The sequence below is a fragment of the Heterodontus francisci genome, chromosome 15 (assembly GCF_036365525.1).
Source record: "Heterodontus francisci isolate sHetFra1 chromosome 15, sHetFra1.hap1, whole genome shotgun sequence".
Taxonomy (NCBI): Eukaryota; Metazoa; Chordata; class Chondrichthyes; order Heterodontiformes; family Heterodontidae; genus Heterodontus; species Heterodontus francisci.
In genome coordinates this window covers 1316247-1341730 of record NC_090385.1, presented here as the reverse complement: position 1 = coordinate 1341730, position 25484 = coordinate 1316247, and the positions used below count along the sequence as shown (strand labels likewise).

Sequence of the window (25484 nt, the reverse complement as noted above, 5' to 3'; positions counted from 1 at the left end):
GTTAGAGTAGGGCCAATCAAGGATAGCAGTGGGAAGTTGTGTGTGGAATCAGAGGAGATAGGGGAAGTGTTAAATGAATATTTTGCGTCAGTATTTACAGTAGAGAAAGAAAATGTTGTTGAGAATACTGAGATTCAGGCTACTAGGCTAGATGGGATTGAGGTTCACAAGGAGGAGGTGTTAGCAATTTTGGAAGGTGTGAAAATAGATAAGTCCCCTGGGCCAGATGGGATTTATCCTAGGATTCTCTGGGAAGCTAGGGAGGAGATTGCAGAGCCTTTGTCCTTGATCTTTATGTCGTCATTGTCGACAGGAATAGTGCCGGAAGACTGGAGGATTGCAAATGTTGTCCCCTTGTTCAAGAAGGGGAGTAGAGACAGCCCTGGTAATTATAGACCTGTGAGCCTTACTTCGGTTGTGGGTAAAATGTTGGAAAAGGTTATAAGAGACAGGATTTATAATCATCTTGAAAAGAATAAGTACATTAGAGATAGTCAGCACGGTTTTGTGACGGGTAGGTCGTGCCTCACAAACCTTATTGAGTTTTTCGAGAAGGTGACCAAACAGGTGGATGAGGGTAAAGCAGTGGATGTGGTGTATATGGATTTCAGTAAGGCATTTGATAAGGTCCCCCACGGTAGGCTATTGCAGAAAATACGGAAGTATGGGGTTGAAGGCGATTTAGAGCTTTGGATCAGAAATTGGCTAGCTGAAAGAAGACAGAGGGTGGTGGTTGATGGCAAATGTTCATCCTGGAGTTTAGTTACTAGTGGTGTACCGCAAGGATCTGTTTTGGGGCCACTGCTGTTTGTCATTTTTATAAATGACCTGGAAGAGGGTGTAGAAGGGTGGGTTAGTAAATTTGCAGATGACACTAAGGTCGGTGGAGTTGTGGATAGTGCCGAAGGATGTTGTAGGGTAGAGAGAGACATAGATAGGCTGCAGAGCTGGGCTGAGAGATGGCAAATGGAGTTTAATGCGGAAAAGTGTGAGGTGATTCACTTTGGAAGGAGTAACAGGAATGCAGAGTACTGGGCTAATGGGAAGATTCTTGGTAGCGTAGATGAACAGAGAGATCTTGGTGTCCAGGTGCATAAATCCCTGAAGGTTGCTAACCAGGTTAATAGAGCTGTTAAGAAGGCATATGGTGTGTTAGCTTTTATTAGTAGGGGGGTCGAGTTTCAGAGCCACGAGGTCATGCTGCAGCTGTACAAAACTCTGGTGAGACCGCACCTGGAGTATTGTGTGCAGTTCTGGTCACCGCATTATCGGAAGGATGTGGAAGCTATGGAAAGGGTGCAGAGGAGATTTACTAGGATGTTGCCTGGTATGGAGGGAAGGTCTTACGAGGAAAGGCTGAGGGACTTGAGGTTGTTTTCGTTGGAGAGAAGGAGGAGGAGAGGTGACTTAATAGAGACATACAAGATAATCAGAGGGTTAGATAGGGTGGATAGTGAGCGTCTTTTTCCTCGGATGGTGATGGCAAACACGAGGGGACATAGCTTCAAGTTGAGGGGTGAAAGATATAGGACAGATGTGAGAGGTAGTTTCTTTACTCAGAGAGTAGTAAGGGCGTGGAACGCCCTGCCTGCAGCAGTAGTAGATTCGCCAACTTTAAGGGCATTTAAGTGGACATTGGATAGACACATGGATGAAAATGGAATAGTGTAGGTCAGATGGTTTCACAGGTCGGCGCAACATCGAGGGCCGAAGGGCCTGTACTGCGCTGTAATGTTCTAATTCTAATTCTAACATAGACAAGTTGGTGGAATGGGCAGACAGGTGGCAGATGAAGTTTAATACAGAGAAATGTGAAGTGATTCATTTTGGTAGGCAGAACATGGAGAGACAATTTTTTTTTTGTCTTTGGCCTCCTTATCTCGAGACACAATGGGTAAGCGCCTGGAGGTGGTCAGTGGTTTGTGAAGCAGCGCCTGGAGTGGCTATAAAGGCCAATACTAGAGTGACAGACTCTTCCACAGGTGCTGCAGATAAAATTGGTTGTCAGGGCTGTTACACAGTTGGCTCTCCCCTTGCGCCTCTGTCTTTTTTCCTGCCAACTGCTAAGTCTCTTCGACTCCACACTTTAGCCCCGCCTTTATGGCTGTCCGCCAGCTCTGGCGAACGCTGGCAACTGACTTCCACGACTTGTGATCAATGTCACAGGATTTCATGTCGCGCTTGCAGACGTCTTTAAAGCAGAGACATGGACGGCCGATGGGTCTGATACCAGTGGCGAGCTCGCTGTACAATGTGTCTTTGGGGATCCTGCCATCTTCCATGCGGCTCACATGACCAAGCCATCTCAAGCGCCGCTGACTCAGTAGTGTGCATAAGCTGGGGATGTTGGCCGCCTCGAGGACTTCTGTGTTGGAGATACGGTCCTGCCACCCGATGCCAAGTATTCTCCGGAGGCAGCGAAGATGGAATGAATTGAGACTTCGCTCTTGGCTGACGTACGTTGTCCAGGCCTCGCTGCCATAGAGCAAGGTACTGAGGACACAGGCTTGATGCACTCGGACTTTTGTGTTCCGTGTCAGTGTGCCATTTTCCCACACTCTCTTGGCCAGTCTGGACATAGCAGTGGAAGCCTTTCCCTTGCGCTTGTTGATTTCTGCATCTAGAGACAGGTTACTGGTGATAGTTGAGCCTAGGTAGGTGAACTCTTGAACCACTTCCAGAGCGTGGTCGTCAATATTGATGGATGGAGCATTTCTGACGTCCTGCCCCATGATGTTAGTTTTCTTGAGGCTGATGGTTAGGCCAAATTCATTGCAGGCAGCCGCAAACCTGTCGATGAGACTCTGCAGGCACTCTTCAGTGTGAGATGTTAAAGCAGCATCGTCAGCAAAGAGGAGTTTCCTGATAAGGACTTTCCGTACTTTGGACTTCGCTCTTAGACGGGCAAGGTTGAACAACCTGACATCTGATCTTGTGTGGAGGAAAATTCCTTCTTCCGAGGACTTGAACGCATGCGAAAGCAGCAGGGAGAAGAAAATCCCAAAAAGTGTGGGTGCGAGAACACAGCCCTGTTTCACGCCACTCAGGATCGGAAAGGGGTCTGATGAGAATATTAAGGGTATAACTCTAAAGGGGATGCAGTGGAAGAGGGACCTGGGTATATATGTGCATAAGTCATTAAAGCTGGCAGGACAGGTTGAGAGTGTGGTTAATAAAGCATACCGTATACTAGGCTTTATTAATAGGGGTATAGAGTACAAGAGAAAGGAGGTTTATGTTGAACTTGTATAAGACACCAGCTTGCCCTCAGCTGGAGTACTGCATCCAGTTCTGGGTGCCACACTTCAGGAAAGATGTGAAAGCATTGGAGAGTGTGCAGAAAAGATTCACAAGAATGGTTCCAGGGATGAGGAACTTCAGTTATGAAGAGAGATTGGAGAAGTTGGGACTGTTTTCCTTAGAGAAGGCTGAAAGTGGGATTTGATAGAGATATGCAAAATCATGAGGGTCTGGACAGAGTAGATAGGGAGAAAGAATTGAGAATGAGAGGGCACAAATTTAAAGTAAATGGCAAAAGCAAAAGTAACATGAGGAAAAACGTTTTCATGCAATGAGTGGTTAGGATCTGGAATGCACTGCCTGAGATTGTGGTGCAGGTAGGTTCAATCGAGGCATTCAAAAGGGAATTAGCTGTTATCAGAAAAGGAAGAATGTGCATGATTCCAGGGAGAAAGCCGGATAACGCTCATAGAGAGCCGGTGCAGACGTGATGGGCCGAATGGCCTCCTTCTTTGCTGTAACAATTCTGTGATTTACAGTCTATATTAATGACTTGGATGAAGAAACCAAGTGTACCAGAGTCAAATTTGCTGATGATACAAAGATAGTCGGAAAGCAAGTTGTGAGGAAGACACAAAGTCTGCAGATATAGATAGGTTACGTCAGTGGGCAAAAAGTTGACAGATTGGAGTATAATGTGGGAAAATGCGAGGTTGTGCACTTAGGTAATTTTATTTTTATTCGTTTCATGGGATGTGGGCGTCACTGGCTAGGCCAACATTTATTGCCCATTCCCAATTGCCCTCGAGAAGGTGGTGGTGAGCTGCCTTCTTGAACCGCTGCAGTCTATATGGGGTAGGAACACCAACAGTGCTGTTAGGAAGGGAGTTCCAGAATTTTGACCCAGCAACAGTGAAGGAACGGCGATATAGTTCCAAGTCAGGATGGTGTGTGACTTGGAAGGGAACTTGCAGGTGATGGTGTTCCCATGCATTTGCTGCCCTTGTCCTTCTAGTTGGTAGCGGTCACATGTTTGGAAGGTGCTGTTTAAGGAGTCTTGGTACGTTGCCGCAGTGCATCTTGTCGATGGTACACACTGCTGCCTCTGCATATCGGTGGTGGAGGGAGTGAATGTGAGTGGATGGCGTGCCAATCAAGCGGGCTGCTCTGTCCTGGATGGTGTCGAGCTTCTTGAGTGTTGTTGGAGCTGCACCCATCCAAGCAAGTGGACAGTATTCCTTTACACTCCTGACTTGTGCCTTGTAGATGGTGGACAGGCTTTGGGGGAGTCAGGAGGTGAGTTACTCGCCACAGGATTCCTAGCCTCTGACCTGCTCTTGTAATCACGGTATTTATATGGATACTCCAGTTCAGTTTCTGGTCAACGGTAATCGCTAGGATGTTGATAGTGGGGGATTCAGCGATGGTAATGCCGTTGACTGTCAAGTAGAGATGGTTAGATTCTCTCTTGTTGGAGATGGTCATTGCCTGGCACTTGTGTGGCGCGAATGTTACTTGCCACTTATCAGCCCAAGCCTAGATATTGTCAGGTCTTGCTGCATTTCTACACGGACGTCTTCAGTATCTGAGGAGTCACGAATGGTGCTGAACACTGTGCAATCATCAGCGAACATCCCCACTTCTGACCTTATGATTGAAGGAAGGTTATTGATGAAGCAGCTGAGGATGGTTGGACCGAGGACACTACCCTGAGGAACTCCTGCAGTGATGTCCTGGAGCTCAGATGATTGACCTCCAACAACCACAACCATCTTCCTTTGCACTAGGTACGACTCCAACCAGTGCAGAGTTTTACCCCTGATTCCCAATGACTCCAGTTTTGCTAGGGCTCCTTGATGCCATACTCAATCAAATGCTACCTTGATGTCAAGATGGTAAGAATAGAAAAGTAAAATATTATTTAAATGGAGAGACTGTAGAATGCTGCGATACAGAGGGATCTGGGTGTCCCAGTACATGAATTACAAAAAATTAGCATGTAGGTACAGCATGTAATTAGGAAGGTAAATGGAATGTTGGCGTTTATTGCAAAGGGAATGGAGAATAAAAGTAGGGAAGTCTTGCTGCTATGGGCATTAGTGAGAGCGCACCTAGAGTACTGCAGACAGTTTTGGGCTTCTTATTTAAGGAAGGATATACTTGCATCAGAGGTAGTTCAGATAAGGTTCACTAGGTTCATTCCTAGGATGAAGAGGTTGCCTTATGAGGAAAGTTTGAGTAGGTTGGGCCTATACTCACTGGAGCTTAGAAGAATGAGAGGTGATCTTATTGAAACAAACAAGATTCTGGTGGTGGGGGGAGGGGGGTGTTGACAGGGTAGATGTTGAAAGGATGTTTCCCCTTATGGGGGAATCAAAACTAGGGGGCACAGTTTCAGAACGGAGATGAGGAAGAAACTTCTTCTTTCAGAGGATTGTGAATCTTTGGAATTCTCCAGCCCACAGAACAGTAGAGGCTGGGTCATTGAATATATTGAAGGCTAGGATAGACAGATTTGTGAACTATAAGGGAGTCTAGGGTTATGGGGAACAGCCAGGAAAATGGAGTTAAGGCCAAGAACTGATCAGCCATGATCTTCTTGAATGGTGGAGCAGCCTCAAGGGGCTGTATGGCCTACTCCTGCTCCTATCTCTTATGTTTTTAACCATATTATAAACAAAACATAGCACCGCCACAGGGCAACTATACTACGAAACATCAGGTAATTGTTACATATTACTCTGCCCCTGTCACAGCACTGAAATGACCCTAATCCAGGGGTAGGTAAACTACGACCCATGGGCCACATCAGGCCCATGGGAGCTTTCCATCCAGCCCTCGAGCTGCATTGCATCCATAGAGTGTTGCCAGGCCATCCAGGAGGTGCAGGAAATATTCTGAGGAGCAAGAATTGTAGAATTTGAGAGGGGAAGGATCTCAGACTACCTGCATAGAGTGCCTGTATCCCCTCTGTATAGAGTGACCTTTAATGAATGACAGCAGGAAGTTGTGATCCAAAGTGGTCCAAGTTCAGCCAAGGAGCAGCGGGTGGAGACAGGCATTTTGCGGGATGTGAGCGCAGTGTGGCTGTCAAGTGAGGAGTGGAAGTGCACATGGAGGAGCACTGACAGCCGAACGAAGATTTACAATGCAAGTAATCCTCTGATTGTCTCCTGACTTGGTGTTAAACACTGGAACAGATTTAACTGAAGTGGCTTAAAAGTGACAGTGGGCATAACATAAGGTAGGTTATAAAATGTACCAGTAACTGACAGCATAGCTCCATGGAGAGCCGGCATGGACTCGATGGGCCGAATGGCCTCCTTCTGTGTCGTAAATGACTAACTGCCTATCAAATATTTTCATTGATCTGGCAACGTTTATGCTGTTCTGATTTCAATGGTTTATTGATCAATAATTATTTCATCCCTCGCCATAACAGAAAAACAACATTGCGAGAAAATCTGTATATCTGATACCAGTTAATAGCTGTTTTCTGAAAAACATTATTAAAATACTCCAAGTTTAAATGTAGCACTTTCATATGAGTACTGTATGGTATTATAGATGGGGGCTCCAATTTAATTCAATTTAACTGATCAATTAATCGAAGGAGGGTTCTTCATACAGTGAACGCCATAACAAATTTTAATGATAGCTGTTAATACAATGCATTTTTTGCATGCAGACCTCGACTGCTCACCAAAACTTGAATGGTCCTCCAGCCCGAATAATTGCCCTCCCCCACCCACCCATCCTAATCAAAGCCGCAGTGACAAAATTTGTGAATCTCCAGTTTTATGGTTGACCATACAAAGCTAGGTTGAGAAATAACCTGTGAGGATGACACAAAGTCCCTTCAAAGAGATATAGAGGTTATATAAAGGATATATGTGACAGGGGAAGAAGGCAGCAGATGGAATATAATGCAGGGAAACGCGAAGTTATTAACTTGCACTGATACAGCCCCTTTAACATAATAAAACATTCTAAGTCATTTCACGGGGTATTAGAAAACAAAATAAGACACCGAGCCACATAAGGAAATATTAGGACACAGGACCAAAAATTAGCTCGAAAAGAAGGGTTTTAAGGAGTGCTTTAAAAGGAGGAAAGGGAGGCAGAGAGGTTTAGCAAAGGAATCCCAAAGCATATGGCCCAGGCAGCTGAAGGCACGGCTGCCAATGGCAGAGTGATTAAAATTAGGAATTCTCAAGAGGCCAGGATTAGAGGAATGCAGAGATCTCAGAGGGATATGGAGCTGGAGGAGATGACAGAGAAAGAGAGGGGTGAGGCCATGGAGGGATTTAAAACAAGGATGAGAATTTTAAAATCAAGACTTGCTTGACCGGGCGCCAATGTAGATCAGAGAGTGATAGGGGAACATGACTTGGTGCAAGTTAAGACACAGGCAGCAGAGTTTTGGATGATCTCAAGCTTACAGAGCACAAGAAGTGTGTTGGAATAGTCAGGTCTAGAGGTTTCCGAAGGAACAAATGAGGATTTCAGAAGATGAGGAGGGGGGGAGGGGGGGTGAGAGTGGAAGGCGGGGGGGGTGAGAGTGGAAGGCGGGGAGGGGGGGTGAGAGTGGAAGGCAGGGAGGGGGGGGTGAGAGTGGAAGGCGGGGGGGGGGGTGAGAGTGGAAGGCGGGGGGGGGGGGTGAGAGTGGAAGGCGGGGAGGGGGGGTGAGAGTGGAAGGCGGGGAGGGGGGGTGAGAGTGGAAGGCGGGGAGGGGGGGTGAGAGTGGAAGGCGGGGAGGGGGGGTGAGAGTGGAAGGCGGGGAGGGGGGGTGAGAGTGGAAGGCGGGGAGGGGGGGTGAGAGTGGAAGGCGGGGAGGGGGGGTGAGAGTGGAAGGCGGGGAGGGGGGGTGAGAGTGGAAGGCGGGGAGGAGGGGGTGAGAGTGGAAGGCGGGGAGGGGGGGTGAGAGTGCAAGGCGGGGAGGGGGGGGTGAGAGTGGAAGGCGGGGAGGGGGGGTGAGAGTGGAAGGCGGGGAGGGGGGGTGAGAGTGGAAGGCGGGGAGGGGGGGTGAGAGTGGAAGGCGGGGAGGGGGGGTGAGTGGAAAGCGGGGAGGGGGGGTGAGTGGAAAGCGGGGAGGGGGGGTGAGAGTGGAAGGGGGGGAGGTTGGAGGAGTGGGGGGAGGTTGGAGGAGTGGGGGGAGGTTAGAGGAGTGGGGGGAGGTTGGAGGGGGGGGGGGGAGGTTGGAGGGGGGGGGGGAGGTTGGAGGGGGGGGGGAGGTTGGAGATGGGGGGGGGGAGGTTGGAGATGGGGGGGGGGAGGTTGGAGATGGGGGGGGGAGGTTGGAGATGGGGGGGGAGGTTGGAGATGGGGGGGGAGGTTGGAGATGGGGGGGGGAGGTTGGAGATGGGGGGGGGAGGTTGGAGATGGGGGGGGGAGGTTGGAGATGGGGGGGGGAGGTTGGAGATAGGGGGGGGAGGTTGGAGATGGGGGGGGGAGGTTGGAGATGGGGGGGGGAGGTTGGAGATGGGGGGGGGAGGTTGGAGATGGGGGGGGGAGGTTGGAGATGGGGGGGGGAGGTTGGAGATGGGGGGGGGAGGTTGGAGATGGGGGGGGGAGGTTGGAGATGGGGGGGGGAGGTTGGAGATGGGGGGGGGAGGTTGGAGATGGGGGGGGGAGGTTGGAGATGGGGGGGGGAGGTTGGAGATGGGGGGGGGAGGTTGGAGATGGGGGGGGGAGGTTGGAGATGGGGGGGGGAGGTTGGAGATGGGGGGGGGAGGTTGGAGATGGGGGGGGGAGGTTGGAGATGGGGGGGGGAGGTTGGAGATGGGGGGGGGAGGTTGGAGATGGGGGGGGGAGGTTGGAGATGGGGGGGGGAGGTTGGAGATGGGGGGGGGAGGTTGGAGATGGGGGGGGGAGGTTGGAGATGGGGGGGGGAGGTTGGAGATGGGGGGGGGAGGTTGGAGATGGGGGGGGGGAGGTTGGAGATGGGGGGGGGAGGTTGGAGATGGGGGGGGGAGGTTGGAGATGGGGGGGGGAGGTTGGAGATGGGGGGGGGAGGTTGGAGATGGGGGGGGGAGGTTGGAGATGGGGGGGGGAGGTTGGAGATGGGGGGGGGAGGTTGGAGATGGGGGGGGGAGGTTGGAGATGGGGGGGGGAGGTTGGAGATGGGGGGGGGAGGTTGGAGATGGGGGGGGGAGGTTGGAGATGGGGGGGGGAGGTTGGAGATGGGGGGGGGAGGTTGGAGATGGGGGGGGGAGGTTGGAGATGGGGGGGGGAGGTTGGAGATGGGGGGGGGAGGTTGGAGATGGGGGGGGGAGGTTGGAGATGGGGGGGGGAGGTTGGAGATGGGGGGGGGAGGTTGGAGATGGGGGGGGGAGGTTGGAGATGGGGGGGGGAGGTTGGAGATGGGGGGGGGAGGTTGGAGATGGGGGGGGGAGGTTGGAGATGGGGGGGGGAGGTTGGAGATGGGGGGGGGAGGTTGGAGATGGGGGGGGGAGGTTGGAGATGGGGGGGGGAGGTTGGAGATGGGGGGGGGAGGTTGGAGATGGGGGGGGGAGGTTGGAGATGGGGGGGGGAGGTTGGAGATGGGGGGGGGAGGTTGGAGATGGGGGGGGGAGGTTGGAGATGGGGGGGGGAGGTTGGAGATGGGGGGGGGAGGTTGGAGATGGGGGGGGGAGGTTGGAGATGGGGGGGGGAGGTTGGAGATGGGGGGGGGAGGTTGGAGATGGGGGGGGGAGGTTGGAGATGGGGGGGGGAGGTTGGAGATGGGGGGGGGAGGTTGGAGATGGGGGGGGGAGGTTGGAGATGGGGGGGGGAGGTTGGAGATGGGGGGGGGGAGGTTGGAGATGGGGGGGGGAGGTTGGAGATGGGGGGGGGAGGTTGGAGATGGGGGGGGGAGGTTGGAGATGGGGGGGGGAGGTTGGAGATGGGGGGGGGGAGGTTGGAGATGGGGGGGGGGAGGTTGGAGATGGGGGGGGGAGGTTGGAGATGGGGGGGGGAGGTTGGAGATGGGGGGGGGGAGGTTGGAGATGGGGGGGGGAGGTTGGAGATGGGGGGGGGAGGTTGGAGATGGGGGGGGGAGGTTGGAGATGGGGGGGGGAGGTTGGAGATGGGGGGGGGAGGTTGGAGATGGGGGGGGGAGGTTGGAGATGGGGGGGGGAGGTTGGAGATGGGGGGGGGAGGTTGGAGATGGGGGGGGGAGGTTGGAGATGGGGGGGGGAGGTTGGAGATGGGGGGGGGAGGTTGGAGATGGGGGGGGGAGGTTGGAGATGGGGGGGGGAGGTTGGAGATGGGGGGGGGAGGTTGGAGATGGGGGGGGGAGGTTGGAGATGGGGGGGGGAGGTTGGAGATGGGGGGGGGAGGTTGGAGATGGGGGGGGGAGGTTGGAGATGGGGGGGGGAGGTTGGAGATGGGGGGGGGAGGTTGGAGATGGGGGGGGGAGGTTGGAGATGGGGGGGGGAGGTTGGAGATGGGGGGGGGAGGTTGGAGATGGGGGGGGGAGGTTGGAGATGGGGGGGGGAGGTTGGAGATGGGGGGGGGAGGTTGGAGATGGGGGGGGGAGGTTGGAGATGGGGGGGGGAGGTTGGAGATGGGGGGGGGAGGTTGGAGATGGGGGGGGGAGGTTGGAGATGGGGGGGGGAGGTTGGAGATGGGGGGGGGAGGTTGGAGATGGGGGGGGGAGGTTGGAGATGGGGGGGGGAGGTTGGAGATGGGGGGGGGAGGTTGGAGATGGGGGGGGGAGGTTGGAGATGGGGGGGGGAGGTTGGAGATGGGGGGGGGAGGTTGGAGATGGGGGGGGGAGGTTGGAGATGGGGGGGGGAGGTTGGAGATGGGGGGGGGAGGTTGGAGATGGGGGGGGGGAGGTTGGAGATGGGGGGGGGAGGTTGGAGATGGGGGGGGGAGGTTGGAGATGGGGGGGGGGGAGGTTGGAGATGGGGGGGGGAGGTTGGAGATGGGGGGGGGGAGGTTGGAGATGGGGGGGGGGAGGTTGGAGATGGGGGGGGGGAGGTTGGAGATGGGGGGGGGGAGGTTGGAGATGGGGGGGGGGAGGTTGGAGATGGGGGGGGGGAGGTTGGAGATGGGGGGGGGGAGGTTGGAGATGGGGGGGGGGAGGTTGGAGATGGGGGGGGGGAGGTTGGAGATGGGGGGGGGGAGGTTGGAGATGGGGGGGGGAGGTTGGAGATGGGGGGGGGAGGTTGGAGATGGGGGGGGGAGGTTGGAGATGGGGGGGGGAGGTTGGAGATGGGGGGGGGAGGTTGGAGATGGGGGGGGGAGGTTGGAGATGGGGGGGGGAGGTTGGAGATGGGGGGGGGAGGTTGGAGATGGGGGGGGGAGGTTGGAGATGGGGGGGGGAGGTTGGAGATGGGGGGGGGAGGTTGGAGATGGGGGGGGGGGAGGTTGGAGATGGGGGGGGGGGAGGTTGGAGATGGGGGGGGGGAGGTTGGAGATGGGGGGGGGGAGGTTGGAGATGGGGGGGGGGAGGTTGGAGATGGGGGGGGGAGGTTGGAGATGGGGGGGGGGAGGTTGGAGATGGGGGGGGGGAGGTTGGAGATGGGGGGGGGGAGGTTGGAGATGGGGGGGGGGGGGAGGTTGGAGATGGGGGGGGGGGGGGAGGTTGGAGATGGGGGGGGGGGGGAGGTTGGAGATGGGGGGGGGGAGGTTGGAGATGGGGGGGGGAGGTTGGAGATGGGGGGGGGGAGGTTGGAGATGGGGGGGGGGAGGTTGGAGATGGGGGGGGGAGGTTGGAGATGGGGGGGGGGAGGTTGGAGATGGGGGGGGGAGGTTGGAGATGGGGGGGGGGAGGTTGGAGATGGGGGGGGGGAGGTTGGAGATGGGGGGGGGAGGTTGGAGATGGGGGGGGGAGGTTGGAGATGGGGGGGGGAGGTTGGAGATGGGGGGGGGAGGTTGGAGATGGGGGGGGGAGGTTGGAGATGGGGGGGGGAGGTTGGAGATGGGGGGGGGGAGGTTGGAGATGGGGGGGGAGGTTGGAGGAGGGGGGGGTGAGCGGGGTGAGCGGAAGCGGGGTGGGGGGGGTGAGCGGAGGGGGGTGGGGGCGGTGAGCGGAGGGGGGGTGGGGGCGGAGAGCGGAGGGGGGGTGGGGGCGGAGAGCGGAGGGGGGGTGGGGGCGGAGAGCGGAGGGGGGGTGGGGGCGGAGAGCGGAGGGGGGGTGGGGGCGGAGAGCGGAGGGGGGGTGGGGGCGGAGAGCGGAGGGGGGGTGGGGGCGGAGAGCGGAGGGGGGGTGGGGGCGGAGAGCGGAGGGGGGGTGGGGGCGGAGAGCGGAGGGGGGGTGGGGGCGGAGAGCGGAGGGGGGGTGGGGGCGGAGAGCGGAGGGGGGGTGGGGGCGGAGAGCGGAGGGGGGGTGGGGGCGGAGAGCGGAGGGGGGGTGGGGGCGGAGAGCGGAGGGGGGGTGGGGGCGGAGAGCGGAGGGGGGGTGGGGGCGGAGAGCGGAGGGGGGGTGGGGGCGGAGAGCGGAGGGGGGGTGGGGGCGGAGAGCGGAGGGGGGGTGGGGGCGGAGAGCGGAGGGGGGGGGGCGGAGAGCGGAGGGGGGGTGGGGGCGGAGAGCGGAGGGGGGGTGGGGGCGGAGAGCGGAGGGGGGGTGGGGGCGGAGAGCGGAGGGGGGGTGGGGGCGGAGAGCGGAGGGGGGGTGGGGGCGGAGAGCGGAGGGGGGGTGGGGGCGGAGAGCGGAGGGGGGGTGGGGGCGGAGAGCGGAGGGGGGGTGGGGGCTGAGAGCGGAGGGGGGGTGGGGGCTGAGAGCGGAGGGGGGGTGGGGGCTGAGAGCGGAGGGGGGGTGGGGGCGGAGAGTGGAGGGGGGGTGGGGGGTGTGAGCGGAGTGGGGGGTGGTGAGTGGGGGGGGGGGTGAGTGGAGGTGAGCGGAGGGTGGGGGGGGGGGGTGAGCGGGGGGTGAGCGGAGGGGGGGTGAGCGGAGGGGGGGTGAGCGGAGGGGGGGTGAGCGGAGGGGGGGTGAGCGGAGGGGGGGTGAGCGGAGGGGGGGTGAGCGGAGGGGGGGTGAGCGGAGGGGGGGTGAGCGGAGGGGGGGTGAGCGGAGGGGGGGTGAGCGGAGGGGGGGGTGAGCGGAGGGGGGGGTGAGCGGAGGGGGGGGGTGAGCGGAGGGGGGGGTGAGCGGAGGGGGGGCGGAGGGGGGGGTGGAGGGGGGGGTGGAGGGGGGGGTGGAGGGGGGGGTGGAGGGGGGGGGTGAGCGGGGGGGTGTGGAGGTGAGCGGAGGGTGGGTGGGCATGTGAGTGGAGGGTGAGTGGGGAGTGAGTGGGGGGTGGGGGGGGGTGAGCGGAGGGGGGGGTGGGGGGTGGTGAGTGGGGGGGGTGTGGAGGGTGGGTGGGGGGTGGTGAGTGGTGGGGGTGAGTGGAGGGTGGGTGGGGGGGGTGAGTGGAGGGGGTGAGTGGAGGGGGGTGAGTGGAGGGGGGGTGGGGGGGGGGTGAGTGGAGGGGTGGGTGGAGGTGAGCGGAGGGTGGGTGGGGGGGAGTGGAGGGTGAGTGGGGAGTGAGTGGAGGGGGGGTGGGGGGGGTGAGCGGAGGGGGGGGTGGGGGGTGGTGAGCGGTGGGGGGAGTGGAGGGTGGGTGGGGGGGGGTGAGTGGAGGGTGGAGGGGGGGTGAGTGGAGGGGGGGTGAGTGGAGGGTGGGTGGGGGGGGTGAGTGGGGGGGGGTGTGGAGTTGAGCGGAGGGTGGGTGGGGGGGTGAGTGGAGGGTGTGGGGAGTGAGTGGAGGGGAGGTGGGGTGGTGAGCGGAGGGGGGGGTGGGGGGTGGTGAGTGGGGGGGGGTGTGGAGGTGAGTGGAGGGTGGGGGGGTTGAGTGGAGGGTGGGGGGGTTGAGTGGAGGGTGGGTGGGTGGGGGGGTTGAGTAGAGGGTGGGTGGGGGGTGAGTGGAGGGTGGGTGGGGGGTGGTGAGTGGTGGGGGTGAGTGGAGGGTGGGTGGGGGGTGGTGAGTGGTGGGGGTTAGTGGAGGGTGAGTGGAGGGGGGTGAGTGGAGGGGGGTGAGCGGGGGGGGTGTGGAGGTGAGCGGAGGGTGGGTGGGGAGTGAGTGGAGGGGGGGTGGGGGGAGTGAGTGGAGGGTGGGTGGGGGGGGTGAGTGGTGGGGGGAGAGTGGTGGGGGGTGAGTGGTGGGGGGTGAGTGGAGGGGGAGTGGGGGGGGGTGAGCAGGGGGTGGGTGTGGAGGTGAGCGGAGGGTGGGTGGGGGGGTGAGTGGAGGGTGAGTGGGGGGGAGTGAGTGGAGGGGGGGTGGGGGGGAGTGAGTGGAGGGGGGGTGGGGGGGAGTGAGTGGAGGGGGGGTGGGGGGGAGTGAGTGGTGGGGGTGAGTGGAGGGTGGGTGGGGAGTGAGTGGAGGGGGGGGGTGGGGGGGAGTGTGGAGGGGGGGTGGGGGGGAGTGAGTGGAGGGTGGGTGGGGGGGGTGAGTGGAGGGGGGGTGAGTGGAGGGGGGGTGAGTGGAGGGGGGGTGAGTGGAGGGGGTGGGGGGGTGAGCGGGGGGGGTGAGTGGAGGGTGGGTGGGGAGTGAGTGGAGGGTGGGGGGGTTGAGTGGAGGGTGGGGGGGTTGAGTGGAGGGTGGGGGGGTTGAGTGGAGGGTGGGGGGGTTGAGTGGAGGGTGGGGGGGTTGAGTGGAGGGTGGGTGGGTGGGGGGGTTGAGTAGAGGGTGGGTGGGGGGTGAGTGGAGGGTGGGTGGGGGGTGGTGAGTGGTGGGGGTGAGTGGAGGGTGGGTGGGGGGTGGTGAGTGGTGGGGGTGAGTGGAGGGTGAGTGGAGGGGGGTGAGTGGAGGGGGGTGAGTGGAGGGGGGTGAGTGGAGGGGGGTGAGCGGGGGGGGTGTGGAGGTGAGCGGAGGGTGGGTGGGGAGTGAGTGGAGGGGGGGTGGGGGGAGTGAGTGGAGGGTGGGTGGGGGGGGTGAGTGGTGGGGGGTGAGTGGAGGGGGGGTGGGGGGGGTGAGCAGGGGGTGGGTGTGGAGGTGAGCGGAGGGTGGGTGGGGGGGTGAGTGGAGGGTGAGTGGGGAGTGAGTGGAGGGGGGGTGGGGGGGAGTGAGTGGAGGGGGGGTGGGGGGGAGTGAGTGGAGGGGGGGTGGGGGGGAGTGAGTGGAGGGGGGGTGGGGGGGAGTGAGTGGAGGGGGGGTGGGGGGGGAGTGAGTGGTGGGGGTGAGTGGAGGGTGGGTGGGGAGTGAGTGGAGGGGGGGGTGGGGGGGAGTGTGGAGGGGGGGGTGGGGGGGGGGGGGAGTGTGGAGGGGGGGGTGGGGGGGAGTGAGTGGAGGGTGGGTGGGGGGGGTGAGTGGAGGGGGGTGAGTGGAGGGGGGTGAGTGGAGGGGGGGTGAGTGGAGGGGGGGTGGGGGGGTGAGCGGGGGGTGTGGGGGGGGGTGAGTGGGGAGTGAGTGGGGAGTGAGTGGGGAGTGAGTGGGGAGTGAGTGGGGAGTGAGTGGGGAGTGAGTGGGGAGTGAGTGGAGGGGGGGTGGGGGGGAGTGAGTGGAGGGGGGGTGGGGGGGAGTGAGTGGAGGGGGGGTGGGGGGGGGAGTGGTGGGGGGGGTGGGGGGGAGTGAGTGGTGGGGAGTGAGTGGAGGGTGGGTGGGGAGTGAGTGGAGGGGGGGGTGGGGGGGAGTGTGGAGGGGGGGGTGGGGGGGGGGAGTGTGGAGGGGGGGGTGGGGGGGGGAGTGAGTGGAGGGTGGGTGGGGGGGGTGAGTGGAGGGGGGTGAGTGGAGGGGGGGTGAGTGGAGGGGGGGTGAGTGGAGGGGGGGTGGGGGGGTGAGTGGAGGGGGGTGGGGGGGTGAGTGGAGGGGGGGTGGGGGGGTGAGCGGGGGGGGTGTGGAGGTGAGCGGAGGGTGGGTGGGGGAGTGAGTGGGGAGTGAGTGGGGAGTGAGTGGAGGGGGGGTGGGGGGGAGTGAGTGGAGGGGGGGTGGGGGGGAGTGAGTGGAGGGTGGGTGGGGGAGTGAGTGGAGGGTGGGTGGGGGAGTGAGTGGGGAGTGAGTGGAGGGTGGGTGGGGAGTGAGTGGAGGGGGGGGTGGGGGGGAGTGTGGAGGGGGGGTGGGGGGGGGAGTGTGGAGGGGGGGGTGGGGGGGGGGAGTGAGTGGAGGGTGGGTGGGGGGGGTGAGTGGAGGGGGGTGAGTGGAGGGGGGGTGAGTGGAGGGGGGTGTGGGGGGGTGAGTGGAGGGGGGGTGGGGGGGTGAGCGGGGGGGGTGTGGAGGTGAGCGGAGGGTGGGTGGGGGAGTGAGTGGGGAGTGAGTGGGGAGTGAGTGGGGAGTGAGTGGGGAGTGAGTGGAGGGGGGGTGGGGGGGAGTGAGTGGAGGGGGGGTGGGGGGGAGTGAGTGGAGGGTGGGTGGGGGAGTGAGTGGAGGGTGGGTGGGGGAGTGAGTGGGGAGTGAGTGGGGAGTGAGTGGGGAGTGAGTGGAGGGGGGGTGGGGGGGAGTGAGTGGAGGGTGGGTGGGGGAGTGAGTGGGGGGGGTGAGCGGGGGGGGTGTGGGGGGGGGAGAAGGGCGGCAACAGGATGAGGGGCGGAATGGCCTCCTTGAGCGCTGTGAGGGAGGGGAGTGTCTGAGCCGGGGGTGTCGGGGGTGTGTTAGTGAGGGGATGCAGGCAGTGGGGTTTTCGGGGCGAGGAAAGAGGTTTCAGTGGATAATGTTTAGGCCGCAGAGCCTGAGCCTCTCTCCCGAACCGGCTCGGCTCCGCCAGGCGGGATCCGAGGCCGCTCCCGTCCACACCCACAGGTTAAGGGCTGGGCAGCAGCAGTAGCCGGGGCGGCTTCCCGGTTCCGCGGCCCCCGCTCCCCGGTACCTCCACATCGCGGCCCTTGTTCTTGAAGTTGCGGATCCGGTGATTCTCCAGCCGCTCCGGCTCCGACATGGCGGCCGCTCGACACCCAGCTCGGGCACGCGCACCTTCACCCGCGAGCACGCGCACGCAAGACGCAGCCACTGCGGGGGCGCGCAGCACGCCACAAGCACGCGCATTGCAACATCCCTCAGGGAGGGGCTTTGCCAGGGGGAGGGGCTTTGCCAGGAGGTGGGGCTTTGCCAGGGGGAGGGGCTTTGCCAGGAGGTGGGGCTTTGCCAGGGGGAGGGGCTTTGCCAGGGGGAGGGGCTTTGCCAGGAGGTGGGGCTTTGCCAGGAGGTGGGGCTTTGCCAGGGGGTGGGGCTTTGCCAGGGGGTGGGGCTTTGCCAGGAGGTGGGGCTTTGCCAGGGGGTGGGGTCTGGGCAGTTTGTGTGGGAGGTTTCGGCCTTGTCACAGTGTTACATCCCAGCCCATATCATCGACTCACTGCTCACCCAGCACCACTTCGTCCACTCATCCGTTGTTGACCCATTCATTGCCAGTTCCCCAGTTGTCCATATTGAACATCGACAACCATCACATAGTCATAGAGTTATACAGCACAGAAACAGGCCCTTCGGCCCATCGTGTCTGTGCCAGCCATCAAGCACCTAGCCCTAGCCTTTTCATTCTTTCTTCATAGCTGAAATGCTCCAGCCCAGGCAACATCCTGGTGAATCTCCTCTGCAACCTCTCCAGTGCAATCACACCCTTCATATAGTGTGGTGCCCAGAACTGTACTCAGTACTCCAGCTGTGGCCTAACTAGCATTTTAGACAGCTCCATCATAACCTCCCTGCTCTTATATTGCTCTAAAGGAAGAGATCAGTGCTGTAGTGAGAAACGATATAGGCACTGGAGATCAAGACGTAGAATCAGTCTGGGTAGAAGTAAGAAATAGTAAGGGAAAGAAGTCCCTGGTGGGAGTAATCTATAGGTCCCCAAACAGTATTTCCACAGTGGGGCACAGTATAAACCAGGAAATACTGGGGGCTTGTAAGAAAGGTACGGCAATAATCATGGGTGATTTTAATATGCATATAGACTGGATTACTCATATTGGCAAGGGGAGCCTCGAGGAAGAGTTCATTGAATGTATTAGAGATTGTTTTTTGGAGCAATATGTTGTGGAACCAACCAGGAAGCAGGGTATTCTAGATTTGGTATTGTGTAATGAGGTGGGATTAATTAATGATCTCATAGTTAAGGATCCTCTAGGGAAGAGTGACCATAGCATGCTAGAATTTCAAATTCAGTTTGAAGGCGAGAAACTGGAGTCCCACACTAGCAGTCTGGAGTTAAACAAAGGTAATTACATAGGCATGAGGACAGATTTGGCTCCAGTGGACTGGGCAGGAAGACTAAAAGGTAGGATAGTTGATGAGCAGTGGCAGATGTTTAAGGAGAAATTCAATTCCTCCCAACTAAAATATATTTCAGAGAGGAAGAAAGATTCTAAGAGGGGGGAAAAACATCCATGGCTAAGCAAGGAAGTTAACGATAACACAAAGATAAAAACTAAGGCAGACCACATTGCAAAGGCCAGTGGCAGGCTAGAAGACTGGGAAACTTTTAAAGATCAACAAAGGGTTACTAAAAAAGTAATAAAAAGAGAAAAGGTAAATTATGAAAGAAAACTAGCGCAAAATATAAAAACGGATAGCAAAAGCTTCTATAAGTATATGAAAGGGAAGAGAGTAGCTAAAGCGAATGTTGGTCCTTTGGAGGATGAGACTGGGGAGTTAATAGAGGGAAACACAGAAATGGCGGAGACACTAAATCAGTATTTTGCCTCAGTTTTCACGGTGGATGACACTAGTACCATCCCAATAGTAACAGGTAATGCAGAGGTTATAGAAAGGGAGGAACTTAGAACAATCATCATCACTCGGGAAAAAGTACTGAGCAAACTATTGGGATTGAAGGCAGACAAGTCCCCAGGGCCTGATGGCCTACATCCTCGGGTCTTAAAGGAAGTGGCAGAGGAGATAGTGGATCCATCGGTTATAATATTTCAAAATTCCCTGGATGCGGGAAAGGTTCCAGTGGATTGGAAAAATGCTAATATAACGTCCTTATTCAAAAAGGGAGGGAGGCAGAAAGTAGGAAACTACAGACCAGTTAGTTTAACATCTGATATTGGGAAATTGTTAGAATCCAAGAAGGATGTTCTTGCTCTCGAGGGAGTGCAGCGAAGGTTTACCAGACTGATTCCTGGGATGGCGGGACTGACATATGAGGAGAGATTGAGTCGGTTAGGATTATATTTGCTGGAGTTCAGAAGAGTGAGGGGGGATCTCATTGAAACCTATAAAATTCTAACAGGATTTGACAGGGTAGATGCAGGAAGGATGTTCCCAATGGTGGGGGAGTCCAGAACAAGGGGTCATAATCTCAAGATACGGGGTAAACCTTTCAGGACTGAGATGAGAAGAAATTACTTCACCCAGAGTGGTGAGCCTGTGGAATTCGCTACCACAGAAAGCAGTTGAGGCCAAAAACATTGTATGTTTTCAAGAAGGAGTTAGATATAACTCTTGGGTCTAAAGGGATCAAAGGGTATGGGGCGAAAGCGGAAACAGGTTACTGAGTTGGATGATCAGCCATAATAGGGCAGCACAGTGGCGCAGTGGTTAGCACCGCAGCCTCACAGCTCCAGCGACCCAGGTTCAATTCTGGGTACTGCCTGTGTGGAGTTTGCAAGTTCTCCCTGTGTCTGCGTGGGTTTCCTCCGGGTGCTCCAGTTTCCTCCCACATGCCAAAGACTTGCAGGTTGATAGGTAAGTTGGCCATTATAAATTGCCCCTAGTATAGGTAGGTGGTAGGGAAATATAGGAACAGGTGGGGATGTGGTAGGAAAATGGAATTAGTGTAGGATTAGTATAAATGGGTGGTTGATGGTCGGCACAGACTCGGTGGGCCGAAGGGCCTGTTTCAGTGCTGTATCTTAAAAACTAAAACTAAAAAACTAATAATAATGAATGGTAGAGCAGGCTTGAAGGGCTGAATGGCCTACTCCTGCTCTATTTTCTATGTTTCTATTATTAAGGAAGTAATAACAGGACATTTAGAAAGTCAAAACAAAATCCATCAGAGTCAGCATGGCTTTATGAAGGGTAAATCGTGTTTGACTAATTTGCTAGAGTTCTTTGAAGATGTAACAAGTAAAGTGGATAATGGGGACCCTGTAGATGTAGTATATCTGGACTTCCAGAAGGCATTTGATAAGGTGCCGCACAAAAGATTAATACACAAGGTAAGATCACGTGGGGTTAGGGGCAATTTATTAGCTTGGATAGAGGATTGGCTAAGCAACAGAAAACAGAGAGTTGGGATAAATGGGTCTTTTTCTGGTTGGCAAGATGTAACTAGTGGGGTGCCACAGGGTTCGGTCCTCGGGCCCCAACTATTTACAATCTATATTAATGACTTGGATGCAGGGATAGAAGGTACTATAGCCAAATTTGCAGATGACACTAAAATAGGTGGGATAGTAAGTTGCAATAAAGAAATAAGAAATTTACAAATGGATATGGATAGGTTAGGTGAATGGGCCAAAATTTGGCAGATGGAGTTTAATGTGGATAAGTGTGAGGTTATCCATTTTGGTCGGAGGAATAGAAAGGCAGATTATTATCTAAATGGAGAGAAACTTCAGATGCTTCAGTGCAGAGGGATCTGGTTGTCCTCATGCATGAATCGCAGAAAACTAGTATGCAGGTGCAGCAGGTAATAAGGAAGGCAAATGGAATTTATTGTTAAAGGAATAGAGTATAAAAGTAGGGAAGTGTTGCTGCAACTGTACAGGGCATTAGTGAGACCGCACCTGGAGTACTGCGTACAGTTTTGGTCCCCTTACTTGAGGAAGGATGTAGTTGCATTGGAGGCAGTTCAGAGGAGGTTCACTAGATTGATTCCAGAGATGAGGGGTTTGTCTTATGAAGAGAGATTGAGCAGTTTAGGCCTTTACTCTCTAGAGTTTAGAAGAATGAGAGGAGATCTAATTGAGGTATATAAGATGATTAAGGGGATTGACAAAGTAGACGTAGAGAGGATGTTTCCTCTTGTGGGGCAATCTAGAACGAGAGGTCATAGTTTTAGGATAAGGGGAAACAGATTTAAAACAGAGATGAGGAGAAATTACTTCTCTCAAAGGGTCGTGAGTCTGTGGAATTCACTACCCCAGAGTGTGGTGGATGCTGGGACATTGAGTAAATTTAAGGAAGAGATAGACAGATTTTTAATTAGTAATGGGTTGAAGGGTTATGGAGAATGGGCAGGAAAGTGGAGTTGAGGTCGAGATGAGATCACCTATGATCGTATTGAATGGTGGAGCAGGCTCGAGGGGCTGAATTGCCTACTCCTGCTCCTAGTTCTTATGTTCTTATATTCTATGCCTCGGCTAATATGCTTTCCTAACCACCTTATCTACCTGTGCTGCTGCCTTCAGTGATCTATGGACAAGTACACCAAGGTCCCTCTGACCCGCTGTACTTCCTAGGGTCCTACCACCCATTGTATATTCCCTTGCCTTGTTAGACCTCCCAAAATGCATCACCTCACACTTCTCAGGATTAAATTCCATTTGTCACAGCTCCGCCCATCTTACCAGCCCATCTATATCGTCCTGGAATCTCAGGCTTTTCTCCTCACTATTTACGACACCACCAATTTTCGTGTCATCTGCGAACTTACTGATCATACCTCCTATATTCACATCTAAATCACTAATGCACACTACAAACAGCAAGGGTCCCAGCACCGATCCCTGGTCACAGGCTTCCAATTGCAAAAACAACCCTCGACCATTACCCTCTGCCTCCTGCCACTGAGCCAATTTGGTTCCAATTTGCCAAACTGCCCTGGATCCCATGGGCTCTTACCTTCTTAACCAATCTCCCATGCGGGACCTTATCAAGAGATTACTGAAGTTCATGTAGACTACATCAACTGCTTTATCCTCATCGACACATCTAGTCACCTCCTCGAAAAATGCAATCAAGTTTGTTAGACACGATCTCCCCCTGACAAAGCCATCCTGACTATCCCTGATTACTCCCTGCCTCTCCAAGTGGAGATTAATCCTGTCCCTCAGAATTTTTTCCAATAGTTTCCCAACCACTGATGTTAGACTCACTGGCCTGAAATTATATGGTTTATCCCTGCTACCCTTCTTGAATAATGGTACCACATTCGCCATCCTCCAGTCCTCTGGTACCTCTCCTGTGGCCAGAGAGGATTTGAAAATTTGTGTCAGAGCCCCTGCAATCTCCTCCGTTGCCTCACATTAACAGCCAGGGATACATCTCATCTGGGCCTGGGGATTTATCCACTTTTAAGCCCGCTAAAAACGCTAATACCTCCTCCCTTTCAATGCTAATATGTTCAAGTATATCACAATCCCCCTCCCTGATCTCTACACCTACATCGTCCTTCTCCATAGTGAACACAGATGAAAAGTAATCATTTAAAACCTCACCTATGTCCACCGGCTCCACACACACATTGCCACTTTGGTCCCTAATGGGCCTTACTCTTTCCCTAGTTATCCTCTTGCCCTTAATATACTTATAAAAAGCCTTGGGATTTTCCTTTATCGTGCCCACCAGTGTTTTCTCATGTCCCCTCTTCGCTCTCCTAATTACTTTTTTAAGTACTCCCCTACATTTTCTATACTCCTCGAGGGCCTCCGCTATTTTCAGCCCCCTGAATCTGCCATAAGCCTCCTTTTTTTCCTTATCCAGTCCTCTATATCCCTTGACATCCAGGGTTCCCTGGACTTGTTGGTCTGACCCTTCACCTTAACTGATACATGTTGGCTCTGAACTCTCACTATTTCCTCTTTGAATGACTTCCACTGGTCTGATGTAGACTTTCCTACAAGTAGCTGCTCCCAATCCACTTTGGCCAGATTCTGTTTTATCATATTGAAATCGGCCTTCCCCCAATTCAGTACCTTTATTTCTGGCCCGTCTTTGTCCTTTTCCATAACTACCTTAAATCTTACAGAGCGAGTATATACCCCTGAGAGGCAAAAGCGCCACTTCACAGAAAAAACAGCCATGGACAACTAAAGAGATTAGGGATAGCATAAAACAAAAAGAAAGGGCTTACAAAAATGCAAAACGCAGCACAGATCCGGCTGAATGGGATCGATACAAAGACCAGCAAAGGGTCACAAAGCAGCTTATAAGAGCTACTAAAAGAGATTATGAAAGGAAACTTACAAGGGACATCAAAATCAATAAGAAGAAATTTTATAGTTTCATAAAGGGAAAACGGGTGGTCAAGAGCAATGTAGGCCCACGAAAAGCTGAAACTGGAGATATTGTCATTGATAATGGGGAAATGGCAGACATGTTGAACAATTACTTTGCCTCAGTATTTACAATTGAAAAGAAGGATAACTTGCTGGAAGTCCCGAAAAAATTAATAGCCGATAGGGGACAGGGACTTAATACAATTAATGTAAATAAAACATCAGTAACAAGGTAATTAATGGAACTAAAGAGTGAGAAATCCCCAGGACCTGACAGTTTCCATCCGAGGGTGTTAGGTTTAGTTTAGTTTAGAGATACAGCACTGAAACAGGCCCTTCGGCCCACCGAGTCTGTGCCGACCATCAACCACCCATTTATACTAATCCTACACTAATTCCATATTCCTACCACATCCCCACCTGTCCCCTATATTTCCCAACCACCTACCTATACTGGGGGCAATTTATAATGGCCAATTTACCTATCAACCTGCAAGTCTTTGGCATGTGGGAGGAAACCGGAGCACCCGGCGAAAACCCACACAGTCACAGGGAGAACTTGCAAACTCCACATAGGCAGTACCCAGAACTGAACCCGGGTCGCTGGAGCTGTGAGGCTGCAGTGTTAACCACTGCGCCATTGTGCCGCCCTAAAGGAAGTTAAAGGAAGTAGGGGAGCACATTGTAGATGCCCTAACTATAGTCTTTCAGAGTTCCCTCGATTCAGGAGTGGTCCCTCTGGATTGGAAAGTTGCACATGTCACTCCACATTTTAAGAAGGGTGAAAGGGGGAAATTACAGACCAGTTAGCCTGACATCTGTGGTGGGCAAGTTGCTGGAGTCTATAATCAAGGATAGGGTGACTGAAAAACTTCAGTTAATCAGGGACAGCCAGCTTGGATTCATGACGGGAAGGTCATGCCTGACAAATCTCATTGAATTTTTTGAAGAGGTGACTAAGGTAGTGGACAGGGGAATGTCTATGGATGTTATTTATATGGACTTCCAGAAGGCATTTGATAAAGTCCCACATAAGAGACTGTTAACTAAGGTAGAAGCCCATGGAGATGAGGGCAAATTATTGACATGGTTAGAAAGTTGGTTGAGTGGTAGACGACAGAGAGTGCAGATAATGGGTAAGTACTCTGATTGGCAGGATGTAACTAGTGGTGTCCCGCAGGGATCTGTGTTGGGGCCTCAATTATTCACACTATTCATTAACGACTTGGATGATGGCATAGTAAGTCATATATCCAAATTTGCTGATGATGCAAAGTTAGGCGGCATTGTAGACAGTCTAGATGATAGCATAAAATTGCAAAGAGATATTGACAGACTGGGTGAGTAGGCAAAACTGTGGCAGATGGATTTCAATGCGGGCAAGTGTGAGATTACCCATTTTGGATCAGAAAAGGATAGAGCAGGGTACTTTCTAAATGTGAAGAGGTTAAGTACAGTGGATGTCCAAAGAGACTTGGGGGTTTCAGGTGCATAGATCTTTAAAATGCCACGAACAAGTGCATAAAATAATCAAAAAGGCTAATGGAATGCGAGCCTTTATATCTAGAGGATTGGAGTATAAAGACACAGAGGTTATGCTGCAGCTGTACAAAACCCTGGTTAGACCCCACTTGGGAGTACTGTGAGCAGTTCTGGGCACCACACCTTAGGAAAGACATATTGGCCTTGGAGGGAGTGCAATGTAGGTTTACAAGAATGATACCTGGACTACAGGGGTTAAGTTACGAGGAGAGATTACACAAATTAGGCCTGTTTTCGCTAGAATTTAGAAGGTTAAGGGGTGATCTGATAGAAGTCTTCAAGATATTAACAGGAAAAGACAGGCTAGATAAAGATAAACTATTTCCACTGGTTGGAGATTCTAAAACTAGGGGGCATAGTCTAAAAATTAGGACCAGACCATTCAGGAGAGATGTTAGGAAGCACTTCTTCACGCAAAGGGTGGTAGAGGTTTGGAACTCTCTCCCACAAACAGCAGTTGAAGCTAGAACAGTTGTTAATTTTAAATCTGAGATAGATAGATTTTTGTTAAGCAAAGATATTAAGGGATATGGGCCAAAGGCAGGTATATGGAGTTAGGCCACGGATCAGCCATGACCTCATTGAATGGTGGAACAGGCTCGAGGGGCTGAATGGCTTACTCCTGTTCCTATCTTCCTAGGTTCCTATAAGTTATGGTCATTATCCCCGAAATGCTCCCCCCGTGACACTTCTACCACTT

The 25484-nt window shown here is 55.3% G+C and overlaps 1 protein-coding gene across 2 annotated transcripts in view; it reads right to left on the bottom strand.

Annotated features, from left to right (window-relative positions):
* The window catches only part of LOC137377460 (importin subunit alpha-4-like), a 125567-nt gene extending 108499 nt beyond the window's left edge, over window positions 1-17068 (bottom strand). The window contains exon 1 of one of the 2 annotated variants that reach the window (XM_068047053.1): window positions 16948-17068. In XM_068047053.1, the coding sequence (XP_067903154.1) occupies window positions 16948-17016 (69 nt within the window). In that variant the 5' untranslated portion in view covers window positions 17017-17068. The remainder of the gene's footprint in view (window positions 1-16947) is intronic. The other variant, XM_068047055.1, reaches the window with a different exon arrangement.
* Between the last annotated feature and the right edge of the window lie 8416 nt (window positions 17069-25484).